General features: G+C 35.8%; 2 protein-coding genes across 3 annotated transcripts; one reads left to right on the top strand and one right to left on the bottom strand.

Moving 5' to 3' along the window:
* The first annotated feature begins 244 nt into the window (after window positions 1-244).
* On the top strand, window positions 245-3,744 carry LOC117630796 (endonuclease V). Of its 2 annotated transcripts, none has more exons than XM_034363580.1 (9): window positions 245-517; window positions 605-869; window positions 1,028-1,090; window positions 1,385-1,424; window positions 1,782-1,846; window positions 1,946-2,062; window positions 2,358-2,486; window positions 2,845-2,919; window positions 3,090-3,744. In XM_034363580.1, exons 1-8 carry the CDS (start codon window positions 327-329, stop codon window positions 2,899-2,901), a joined length of 927 nt encoding a protein of 308 aa, XP_034219471.1. In that variant the 5' UTR covers window positions 245-326; the 3' UTR covers window positions 2,902-2,919; window positions 3,090-3,744. The 2 variants fall into 2 exon arrangements, with proteins under 2 accessions (XP_034219471.1, XP_034219480.1); XM_034363589.1 differs by having other exon boundaries at window positions 3,054-3,744.
* A 27-nt stretch (window positions 3,745-3,771) lies between these two features.
* Window positions 3,772-6,839, bottom strand: LOC117630789 (glucan endo-1,3-beta-glucosidase 5). The gene is made up of 2 exons (XM_034363568.1): window positions 5,747-6,839; window positions 3,772-5,069 (listed from the first exon to the last, which is right to left on the bottom strand). The coding sequence occupies exons 1-2, from the start codon at window positions 6,088-6,090 to the stop codon at window positions 3,941-3,943; spliced, it is 1,473 nt and encodes a 490-aa protein (XP_034219459.1). The 5' UTR covers window positions 6,091-6,839; the 3' UTR covers window positions 3,772-3,940.
* Window positions 6,840-13,292: the final 6,453 nt, after the last annotated feature.

Below are 13,292 nucleotides of genomic sequence, written 5' to 3'. Positions count from 1 at the left end.
TAAGTGGACAAGAGGAAGTGGAAAAATCAATACCCTAATCAAATTGCAGGTTTTTAAAATTAGTTTCAATGGAATTTTGACAGAGTGAACACAGAGATTAATTAATTGATACAAAACACATGAACTAAATTGGTCAAATTGATCATATTGGACTAAATTGACCGATGACGTAAAAACACGTTCTATTTTGACAGTTACGCCTAGAATATAATATAAGAAAGGGTCCAGGCCCAAAAACTAAAACTTGAGATCTCTAAGTGGGCTCAAATTTGTCCCCAAAAAACAAAGTGGGCTCAATTTTAGCATATCATGAAACCTTTTGGATAATGAAGGCCATATCTCAGTCCAAAGGTTCCATCTTGCCGGTGATCAGTGGAGCTCCAGAGAGCCATAAACGCACAGCAAGGTTGTGTGCCCTGCAAATCCGTAATACTCACATGGAAGAGCAATCCCATGAACAAGCCTCGATAGAGACATCACCTTCTTCTTCTTCACTAGACCATAAAACTTGGATAGAGTAAGCAGAACGATAAGCTCATCACAACTTCTACACACACATTCTCATTTCAATTCAATTTTGACAAGATCGCGGTGAAAATTTCAGGACCCAGGATTTTCTGAAGAAAAAGTTGATTGCAGAAGATGATTTCACATGGAGATTAGCTGTTACAGGAAGGTCAATGGAGAAAGAGGAGGAGGTGTTGAAGTATGTGGGTGGAGTTGATATAAGCTATTCAAAGGAAGACCCATCAATGGCATGTGGGATTCTTGTAGTTTTGGACCTCCAAACTCTCCAAGTTGTCTATGAAGACTTCTCTATTGTCACCCTCCATGTCCCTTATCTTCCTGGCTTCCTTGCTTTCAGAGAGGTCCATTTCTTTTTTCTTTGGTTTATCTTGATGTTCATTTTTCAACAATATTTTGATCACAGAAGCTGAGAAAAGTAATAAGAAAGAGGCAAGGATTTGAATTTGATATGCCAGTGATTTGACTGTTTGATGTATTTGATTGTTCTATGTTGATGTAGGCCCCAGTGCTTCTTGAGCTTTTGGAGAACATGAAAGCCAATGCTAATCCTTTATATCCTCAGGTGATCCTAATACTTGTATTGGTTCCTACTACATTTGTTTTTGGTTCCCTTTCACTGCGCTTCATCTCTCTACATGAATATTTTTATGTTCTTGAAAGCTTTAATATTTGATTTTGGTTTTTCATATTTACGTATAAACTTTTCTCAACTTACCTTAGATATATTAGAGAATATTAACCTTATGCCAAATCTGGCAAGTTGGTGACTTGCAAACTGTTCTGTGTGTTTTGTAATTTTAATCTGCTTTATTTTAGAGTTCGAGTAAATAACAATAATTATCTTTAATGATAACAGCTGCTAATGGTAGATGGAAATGGAATACTTCATCCTCGAGGCAAGTCCTTTGACAGAAATCCCCATAGAATAGATGCTTGCCCTTTGTAAATGAAGCCTTTTCCTGTTAATTTACTTTTATTTTTAATGTAATTTGAGGTCTATGATGGGACTGAAGGTCTGGAGTTGCTGAAAATATGGGTAGGTTACACTCTTAGGTCTAGTGAATCTAGTGAATCTTTTGCTCACTTCACAATTGGAAAGCTTCTACACTCTCAAGAGATCATTTTGGAACCTGTTAGTTCCATTTTCATAACGTAGACGATACGTTCTGTCCTTAGCTTGAGCTGTGATTAAAAGCATTTAGCTTCCTTACTCAACTGGAGAATATTTTTAAAATGTAGAGTTTCTTTTGTAGGTTTTGGCTTGGCTTGTCACCTTGGCATTCTGGCAAATCTACCTACTGTTGGGATTGGAAAAAATGTAAATACGGACAGTAACTACATCCATCAACTTTGATGATTTGGGCTGTCCCTGCTTGCCTGACTTTTAGAAATTTCTCTTGATATATATTCAATTCAGCTTCACCATGTGGATGGCGTAACACTATCTGGTGTGATGCAACTTCTTAAAGCCAAGGAAGACTACGCTCAAGATTTTGTTACTTTGAAAGGATGCTCTGGGCGTATATGGGGAGTGGTAAGCATCTTATGAGCTTCATTTCTCCTCTCAAGACTGTTTAAATCTTTTAACAATGTGGTGTGGTATTTAAACTGTGATGGGAATCTTCAGAGGCTGGCATGCAATAATATAAGGAAGTTAAAGATCATTTTGCAGCACTTTTTAGTTTATCCAAACAATATGGACATATACTCTGATTAAAAAGTGGGCAATAAACATGTAATTGTGCCCTTTGCTGGAAGTTCTTTTGCACTTTGTCTTGTGTTATCTGTTTCAATTGATTCCATGTCTCCATTATGTTTCTGTTTTCCAGGCAGTGAGATCTACTGGTGGCTCATTGAAGCCTATATTTATTTCAGTTGGTCACCGTATAGCACTTGATACTGCCATCAGGATTGTAAAAATGACTTGCAAATTTCGTGTCCCGGAGCCTATTCGGCAGGTGAAAACTTGAACTGTTCAAGTGCTCTGAGTGGCTTCATATTCATTATGGCCACTCCCCAGTAATATTTTGGACTGTTAATTGAACTTGAGCATATAAACTAAGTAGGGATATAATGGCCTTCTCTCGATGCTTAGATGCCCTGTGTCTCTAATCTCTAATATAGTTCTTCGGTTAGTTATTAGATGTGAAATGAATATTTTCTATATAGTGAAGTTACAGGCAGTCTAGGGAGGGCCTGCTGTGTTATCTGTCTGTTTGCTACAATCTTTTGTTGGCCATTTAGCGATGTTGACATTTTCCGTGGTAAGGGGAGATTATATTAAAGCTCCAATTTTTCCTTCTGATATGGAGGCAGGCTGACATAAGATCCAGAGACTATGTTCGGAAGCATCAAATGAGAATGTCCAAATGATTCAATTTCAAGAATCTGGTAGGTTCACCTTTTCGACCCTTTTATTTATTTATCATATATACATAATATACATGCGAGGGCAGAATTAACAATGCTACATATGAGGGTATTTCCAACTTTGGTGTTGCTTCGTTTTATTGGGAAAACTGCAGTTGTTAGTTAACAAGGCAAAATTTGTGAGATTTCAGGGCCTGCAGTATTTTTGCCACACCAATATATAGAGTGTTAGAATGCGCATTGGGTCCCATTTTAATGCTTCTCCTCGGCACCCAAAAACTCAAGGCCGGCCCTGATTACACCACCAGGCTTTTCAAGAGACCCGGGTCTGCCATCCACTTTCGAAGAAAATGTTCAGATCACGATCCGTAACTTCAGTCTCCAGCTGATGGCTCTTTATTCTTACTAACAAAGGTTTGGGACTTAAAGCCACTCTCCAGTTGAATATCTATCTGATGGGCTACCGTGGTACACCATACATGCATAGGAAGTGTTTCCACGAGCATCCAAATTCCACATGAATCCAAATGGAGGGTGACATTATGGAGGTCCATGTGAAATCCTCGTCAACAAATTATCTAAACTCGATTTGAATGGTGTTGGCAGTTTACCAGATGGTGTAATTTGTTTCTTTTGTTTGGGGTTTTATGAATTATTCACCAATGAGACGAGGCTAGTTTCATCAATTTATAGGTAGATTTTTTACTTGCGCCTTTTTTTTATTCTTGTTTGTTGGCTTCAGTGATTACGCCACAATTTTTTTGTATATATATGAAATAGAAACTTCATCAGGTAAACTGTTCTAAAACCTAATGAGAAATGTGAGCTTGTCAGCAATTATTGATATTTTCCTTCTGATTTTGAGGCAGGCTATGAATAAAGAAATTGGAGTACATAAATTGTCCAAGTCCAAACTTGCTGTCTCTATAAATATTTACTTCCCATATAAAGATCAAGCTCACACAGCCCAAACAATGCTTGAAAACCTTGAGTAGTGAATACATTATTTGAGACTAATAATGTACAAAAAAAGCCTAAAAAATCACAGAATTGTAAAGACGAACACGGACACTAACACAAACAGAATTAAACAACTAGGCTTTTCAACAGAACCAGCTCCGGCATTCAAAGCAGATGAAGAAGATGATCGGATCATGATCCTAAACTTGCAGTCTCCCGATGATGGATCACTCGTGGTGATGACCGAAAGGTTTGGAAACTTACAGGCAGTGTCCAGTTGATTATTTATCTGATAGTAACTGTTAAATGCATAGGAAATGTTTCCACGAATATCCAAATTTCCACATGAAGTTCCATATCCAAGACTGGTGCAGTCAGCATTTGCACAAGCATAGCTCACACTTAGTGCCACTTGTGGATCGTCAAGACTCGCCGATGGTGACATAACACACCATTTCTTGTCCAGATATTGTACACTGCTTGCTGCTACTAATCCATTCGAGCTTGTCGTGCCTAGACTGAGCTGATATTTAGGTGTTCCATCAAGGAAAAATAGCCCCCAATGGCGTTCAAAGTTACCTGGCTGAATGCTCTTGGCATCTTCATCAACAAGGCTAAATAAGTAGGCATCTACAGGGCCAGGTCTCATTGGGGTGCCTGCATTGTTCTTGATATGGGACATAAACCCCTGGTTGAACCTTTGAGCATACTGTAAGTTTGCATTTCTGTCCCCATCTGTAGGCCAACCGATCTCTCCTACTATTATGGACAAGTTTCCAAATCCATTTTTCTGTAAGGCCCATACAAGGGTGTCATGGTTTGCATCAAATACGTTGTTGTAGATTTTTCCGTTGTCATTAATGGAACTTGAGTATCCATTGAAAAAGGCATAGTCAGCAGGGAAGTTGGCATCATTGTAGAGGCTTATGAAGGGGTAGATATTGACTGTGAATGCAGCGCCGTTGTCACTCAAGAACTTGACGATTTCCACCATGAGATTCTTGGTGTCTGGTCGGAAGTCGCCATTAGAAGGCATATCCGAGCCACCGCTGTCATAGACATCGGCATTGAGGGGAATAGTGACCTTAACCTGATTGCTCACACCAGCTTTTATGAGAGCTGACTGGACATTCTGAAGGGCAGGAAATATTGTTGGAAGAAAGGTTCCATTGTACGTTGACAACAATGGTTCATTTCCCACTGCAGCATACCTTGCAGAGAATGTATGAAATAGGTAAGATATAAATTAGACGTAGATTGCGCATCTGATCAGAACTGGAAAACTAGTATGACAAAAACAGTAACAACTAACAATGAAGCAGAAAAACACCTTCTAGTTAAGAGAAGTCCTACTTTTGATAACATGTCAAGCATTTCAGAATACTCTTCTGAAAGACTTCTGAAAGAAGTTGGAAACTTTGCTGAAGTTTCAATACAAGCTTGTTTGCTAACATGTGATACAGATCTACTTTCACATGGAGATGCAAATGAACTGAACCACATTATCAGAAACGGTAGAAAAAAATTCACACTCAATGCCAAGGACAAATCAAAGAGGACTCTAGCTAGACGAAATGAACAAGGTTGTCGCTTTTCCAGATCATCTTTTGATCAAGAAGAGTGAATTAAATAGCAGCTGAAGAATTTGAATTTCCAGTTTGGGCATATATTGGCCAGAGTACACCAAGAAGTGAATAGCTTCAAAATAACACTCTCTCTCTCTCTCTCTCTCTCTCTCTCTCTCTCTCTCTCTCTCTCTCCCCCCAAAACAAATATCAATACATAGATTCATTAACCACTTGTTTTAATCATTCACATGTTTGGAAAATAAACTTAAATCTGTAAATATGCAGCATAGATAAGGACGAGAGAAAGATGGGCTATTTACCTAATATCTACACCATTGGAGACATGTGAGGAGACATTCTTGGAAACCCAATTCTCTGCTGCTTGCACACTATTAGCCAAAGCATAGAGCATTTCATTGGGAATTCCGACCATTACCTGAATCGCAGACTTGCTCAGAGCATTCAATATCGAAGAATCGGCGTCGAAAAGCTTAACCTTTTGAATCCCGTTGTCCTTTAACATCTTCACCACTGTTGCTGGTGGGAGAGGGTGTGTTAACTGAGTTCCCCAGTTCACTCCAATGCCAACCGCTAAACCCACAAGCAGATTGAAGAACAAGGCAACAGTAAGGCCTCTAAAGCCCACAGCTTTCAACAACCCCATAAAACCCTTCAGCAGAACACTTGCAGAGACTTGCTCTTGGAGCTTAAAAAGGAGGGTACGAGTTGAAAACCGGTTTTGAAGCAAAGAAGTGGCTTTAACAGATGGGTTTGATGCTAAAGTTGGATACTTTCAGCTGCTGAAGCTTGAAAATATCGACCCAACTTCTAAACTTGGAAGAAACTGTTCTTCTTTACTAGCCAATAAACAATTTTTTTTGTTTAAACAAGGGATCTGGAAAACAGAATCAAATATAAACTAAGCAAAACAGAGACTTGGGGAGCAGAAAGAACAAAATCAAAGACTGCACCGAAATTGAACTATAAGAATACAGAAGAAGAAAGCAAAGCACAAAGGCACAGACCCAGAAGAGGTTTCAATGCTAAACAACTAATATTTGGGAATACAAGTTATTTACACAAAGCAGAAACAATGATTGATAGGAAGGAAGAGAATGATCAAACTGGTTTTCGCATAAAGTACCCAACATTTGCTACAAAATCCTCAAAAAAAAAAAAATTATGATTTCAATGAGTGATGTATAAATAAAATGCAAGATATTGCAAGTTACAACACGACAGGGCTTGCTTTCTTACAAACAAAGAAAGAGGAAAAAGAAGACGAATAAGAATGTTTCTTTTTGTTTGGGTGTGGGATGAGCATTGAACTTCATTGATTGGGCCATTATAAAAATGAATTATGAATAAGAGTGGTGATCGAGAAGAATAATTAAAGAAGTTTCTTGAATCTTTGCACCATAAAAAAAAAAAGGGTCATATATCGGTGGGGATAATTTAGACTTCTCACTTTCATGACTGATTGTGTAAAGAAAAGGTTCAGTCGAGGTAAGTTTACCTTTGGTTACTAGTGGCTAATATCGCTGTGTCTGTTTGTTCCTGTGAGTTCAGTACAGTGGCTGCCAGCCTGCCAGTATATCTAACTTCCCCTTTAAGAAATTGTATTGTAGACAATGCTAGATGGTCCTAACTTTTTCTTTAACTTTATTTTCTTTTATCCTATACTCCATTTTCACTTTGAATTGTACAAAATCATGCTGCTATTTGAGAGCATTTCTGTGCATAGATGGCAGCCTAGCTTAAGTGAATTTTATCACTGGCATCCATCACGCACAGATGAGTCAAAAAAAAATCAAAGGGATCTCTTTTAAAATAAAAAGTCCTACATCATACAAGTAAACCCCAGACCCAGGTTTTCTATTTATCTATTGATTATTTTTACTAAAAACCATGAGTGACTAGGTGGTTTGCCTTTTAAAGAAGTGAAGAACTTTGTGGTCTAATTATATGTTTATTATCGCTTAGCCAAGCTAGAGGGAATGTGCTCTCCTACTTTATGTCGAGTTCAAATATCCATCCCGATAATTTAGATTAATATTGCTTGTATTAAAAAAAAAAAAAAAGTAGGTTTATTATCATTTCTAGTTGTATCCTTGTATGCACCATAAGACAATGCGTTTTGACCAACAATAGATTATGGCACCACACTTAAAAAAATTGCCAATTATGGGATGCATTGTGCTGTTTTCTTTAGTGTTGAAGTATTGCATTTTGCATTTACCGCATCCCGCATTCATTCCCACGTTCGTAGTCGGTCGGTATACGTAACGCCCCAACCTAATTTGGCTGGCACTTTCTTTATTTTTACAGAAAACAAAACATTAAACTTAAAATGCAAAAATAAAAATAAAAATTCCAAATGAAAATTATGGAAGAACCAAATATGAGAGAATAAATAAAAATGATATTTTTTGTTTATTTTCTTAGATTTACTAAATAAGGGAAATGGATCATTTCCCATAATAAAAATAATAAAAAGACATAAGAATTAATTTCTCATAAATTCTTTCCCGCAATCCAAATGCGTTCTAGTAAGCTGGGTGTTTTCGCCACCTCCCACCCATGTCACTACAGAAAACGAAAAAAAAAAGGTACTATATGTGCCGATTAAGTTAGGAATTTGGCAAAGAAAAAAAAAATTATGTTATGTAACTTCTCTGTTATGTTTTTTTTTTTTAAATGTATTATTTCAATTTATTTTATTAGATTAGGCCCAACCCACCGTATCAATTTTTTTTAAAAAAGTTTCGCTCGATCCAACATTTCCAAATAGAAAAACGCTTACATTCAAATGCAGGTAATTTTCGATTCTTTCGGCCTGTTTCTTGCAATTTACCTGATTCTTCATGTTATGTGCATGGGCCTCTAGATGGACTTTTGGTTTTGTTGATCCTTAGTTAATATAGTGAGGTACTTATATATGGCTCATAGGTAATGTCTTATTTCTGAATTATTAGATTAGACTAATCAATTTGATCCAACGGTTAAGATATAAGGCCTCACATAAGAATTATATATAAGGTCCTCACTATAGAATTCTTGTTGGTTGCTAAAGCTTGACGCCACCACCCCTATTCTTGGTGCATAAGAGTATCATTTCCACACAACAATTGTCTAGTTCAGTGGCGAATTCAGGATTTGAAAGTTGGCTAGGCAAAACTTACATACTAAACTCGACAGCACCGATTAATTTCATTAATAAACATGAAAATATACGCCTAGTCACGAGGAAATAATGAGTCTTACCCTCAAATGATCCATTTTAGGTTCTGTCAATTTTATAACAATTATCTCAAACATGCGTGGACCTAGAATGACTATGCATAGATCACCCCTATTTGTGTGGTTCGTTCTAGTGACAACATTCCTACTTTTATTATCGCTTCTGGTCCTGGCCGGGGCATCTCTATAAATAAATAAATGCTTAACAAAACAAAAGTCACAAATTCTTTGTTCTCTTGGGATTCAATTGTGATACGACATAATAAAAGATAATCTATAAATAATATGTAGAAAATATTTTAATCAAACATACCAACAAAAAATCAAACACATTTTCAATGGATTGTTTGGTATATTATATTTGTCAATTTATATGGTTTCTTCTTTGTTCATATATCTGTGTTATGCTAAAACTAATTGCACATAAAAATTGAATTAAATCTATCTATCCAAAAATAAACCCAAACATATGCTTAATAGTTTTATGTCATACAATTTATCTCTCTCATCAATTAACCCGTCGGAATGTTGGAGACCTCTACTAAAAATAACCAAAACTGAACGAATGTGTTACTTTTTGAGATACTTAGTCATATATCCATTCTTAGCACTAATAATATAAATAAACCCGACACCATTTAATTTCTACAAACAAACCCAAAAAATGACAGTTGGCCATATTGAATTTAATTTTGATTATTAAATTACTTTGATGTCCTATTGAGTGTTTTGGATTTTTTTATGAGGTTTTGGAGTTTGGTTTGTTTAAAAAAATTAATGGCAACTTTGTAATTTAAAAGAAGGTAAAAGTATTTTTGTTATGTTGTAAATAGGCTTTGGATGTATTTTTAAAGTCCATTTTATATAAGTTTAAAAAATAATAATAATAATTTGGGCTCCTATATTTGGTATAATAGTGAATCCCCCTTAATTTTTAGGTGCAATTTAGATAGTTTGGCCCCAAAAATTAAAAATAAAATTCTTGTACTTCTCAGTTGCAAGCAGTTAAGAATTTAACTTCAACATATTTGTGATATATATATGGCGTAAATTGGTTTGCTCAATGGACTTGTACTATTCATAAATCATATTGAGGTATTTGTTTTTTATAACTTGGCAATATCGTAGTTTCCTTGACATTCCTTTTATATTGAAGTTGTGATTCAAAGGACATCAGTGCAAATATGACGTGGAGTGTCACAACAACACTTGTCATATTGTGAGTTCAATTTTCCTGTGACCAAACTCTCTGTGCCACTTTGTGACCTTCTTATTCTTTTGACATGTGTTTGTTCACTTAACATAAAATTAACACTGTTCACTTCATCTTTTTGGTCCGTGCCCAAATATTCACTATGAGTGACAAATTATCAAGCAAAAATTTTCCACAACAATAAAGTGGTAAATTTGCATGTGTATTTTTGTCCCGTCATCAACATCAATGATCCCATCTTAAATTCACAAGATTTTCTTTGTTGTGTTTTTTTCATTGATCAAATCATCAGATTGTTGATACCACTGAGGTGACGGCCGTTTGCATGGTTAATTTCCGACAACAGCACATCAATTGGTGACACCCATGGGCTCTGATCTATGGAACCCAGATGAAACCACCGTTATCCAACACCTGAAAGTTGTCCAACTCGCCATAGAAATATCTGCCGAAACTGCAATTTGCGGACCAGCCGAGCTTCTACTCGAGTTGTCGAGGGCCAGCAATAAAGCCGCCATGCTTTGACATACAAAACCCCGTTAGCCTTTTAACCACCTTACACTAGAAAATTGTTTTCCTTGTCCCTTCATCTTTCCTGCGCTCTCATATGAAAACTCAATTTCGTTCCTAAAAAAAATCTGAAAACTCAGCTAGTTCTTAAAAAACAAACCTTTAATGTAATTATATTAATTATTATTTTGATATAAATTAGAGACTTAACATAGTTAAATTTTGGTTGAGTGAAGGGACACATGTCAAAAGAATAAGAAGGTCACAAGATGGGCACAGAGAGTTCGATCACAGAAAAATTGAACTCTCATATTGCAACCTAAGATCTTCGTGAGAAATTTGCCAGACAACTGCCATTAACTTTTTTTCTTCAAGATTAGAAAAGCCTTTTCTTTTAGCATAGCAAAAGAAATGGACGAGATAAGGTGAAAATGATTGATGAAAGGAATTAATTACTTGTTTGTATTACTTAATTTACTCCAATACCTCATTCAACCAATGTGACTTTCAAAAAAAAAAAAAAAACCACATTTAACCAATTGAAATCAAAAGTGCAAAAACACAAAATTTAAAATATATAGTCTTTAAAGTACTACCATTTACATGCACACCAAATCCTTTATAATTCATAATTCATGAATGAGATTCGCACTTATTTTGAACCATGTAATCTTTGTGAAGGCATAAAATAACTTCATGACCTTAACAGTGGTGCATTTGACCAATTTTAGGATGAGTCTTGTGACAAATTTCCACAGACATGCTAATATTATTTATTTGTGACCACAAATTTAAGATGAGCTGGACCCATATTTTATGTCTTTTAGCAGCAAAGGTTCAATAGCTTCTTGACGCCGTAGCATAAGGGACTTCAAGTTAGTCGTGGATTGCAAAGGTCTGCAATTACATGTTGTTTCGGATTCTAGTTGGTCCATTACACTCATATGTCCCTCTTTGTCTAAAATTCCAAATGAGAATGCAATGTGAACGTATTGACAAATAAACAAAAAAATAATCACATTGAAACTAATTCCTGGATTTAGATTGACTATGACTGTCATATGTAGGATGATGATCACACACTACCTACTCCTCCCATACCATAAGAGAGAGAATCTTATAAAACACTATCACGATTATTTGACTATACTGAACCACTTGCTACATTATCTAACCAACTGTTATCATTAATATATGAGTATAATCAACCAACTATAATCTAAAACAACATGTTTATATACAAATGTCTTACCGCAAGTAGAATATGAAACAACACGAATCAACAATTCAATCTTATCTGTTTGGTTCGCATAAAAGATTTGATGGAAAATCGTTTTTCATGTCTTTCAAATGGGTGGGAAATGGAAGATTCATTTCCTATGTTTGATAATCCTGAGAAAGTAACAACGAAATATCACTTTATTTCCTTTTACATGTAAGATCCCACATCAACCAACGGAGAGGGGGGATGTGCCTTATATGTGCACACCCGCATCCATCTAGCACGAGGCATTTTGGGAGCTCACTGGCTTCGGAGTCGTAGGAACTCCGAAATTAAGCGAGTTGGAGGCTAGAGCAATCCCAGGATGGGTGACCCACTGGGAAGTTGGTCGTGAGCTTCCAGAAACAAAACCGTGAGGGCAGAGAGGGGGGCCCAAAGCGGACAATATCATGCTACGGCGGAGCCTATCCCGGGATGTGACATTACATGTTTTGTTTGTGTAGGAATGTAAAACAAAGTTTGTTTAATTTTTCAATTATACCTATATAAAATCAAATTTAAAAAATTGCATTTAATGCTATATTGTAATTTTAAATTGTTAATGAGGACGAAATGGTCATGAAAAATGTGCATTTATTATTGGCTAATTTTCCCAAACTTTCCCATGAGGAGGAAAACAAAACCCAAGGGGAGAGGATGGCTTCACTTTCCCGTTACTTTCCCATGTGTAAAACAACCATTTCCTATGCCTGGACTTGCTAAACATGGGAAAGCAATTGATTTCCTATCCCCAAGCCTACTTTCCCATGAACCAAATGGGAGCATCTACAAGACTCCCTAAAACACCTAATTAGACAAATTTTATGGAGGAATTGAAAAAAATACAACTTCAATCATGCTCCATATCCACCTCCTAAATAGGAAGACCTCTAGGAGCTCATAAATCTAAGGAGATAGAAAGGACTCCTGGTGGCTTCCTATAATTTAATGCTCTTTTATTTGAATAGTATTTAAATTATTTATTTAATGCCAACTATTTTTTTGTTGTTGCTTTTGTGTCAACACTTTATTGAAAAAATATAAAAATATATTTATGACTTTTTTAACTAGGGAGTATGGTTGGAGTTGAAATTTTATAGATAGCTCCTAAAATAGCTTTCTAGTGTTTTTGGCGAATTTTTAACTAAAAAATAGATAGTATGATTGTGGACGTTATAATCTCATAAAAAATTATTCAAAATTTATTATTTCAAGGTTTTTATCACATATGGTCCCTAAAATTTTCAAAAGTCCTTATCTGAATCCTCAAATTTTCAAATCAATCAATGTGGTCATTAATCTTTTGGCCCATTGTCCATTTCTTTGCATTTCATCAACATCTTCATTGAAATTGGTCACATGACCAACATAAGGCATATTTTTGTCAAAATGCAACCTATCCACACATAACACATTGTAAGTCTCACGAATTTTGCTCGACAAGACTATTTACTCTCCTTAATAGACCCCAAATGTGATAGCCTTGTTAAGCAAAAATGTGAGTTATATAACTAAAATGAGCTATATTTTTATGATAATGTATCTATAAAGTTGGTCACGCGATTACACGTGAACAATTTTACAAATTTTTTGTCGTAATGTGATAATATTGACCAAATTGTTGTGTAGACAAAAAAACTGA

This window comes from Prunus dulcis, chromosome 1 (assembly GCF_902201215.1).
Source record: "Prunus dulcis chromosome 1, ALMONDv2, whole genome shotgun sequence".
In the NCBI taxonomy this organism is placed as follows: Eukaryota; Viridiplantae; Streptophyta; class Magnoliopsida; order Rosales; family Rosaceae; genus Prunus; species Prunus dulcis.
This window is presented reverse-complemented; position numbering and strand designations above follow the sequence as displayed.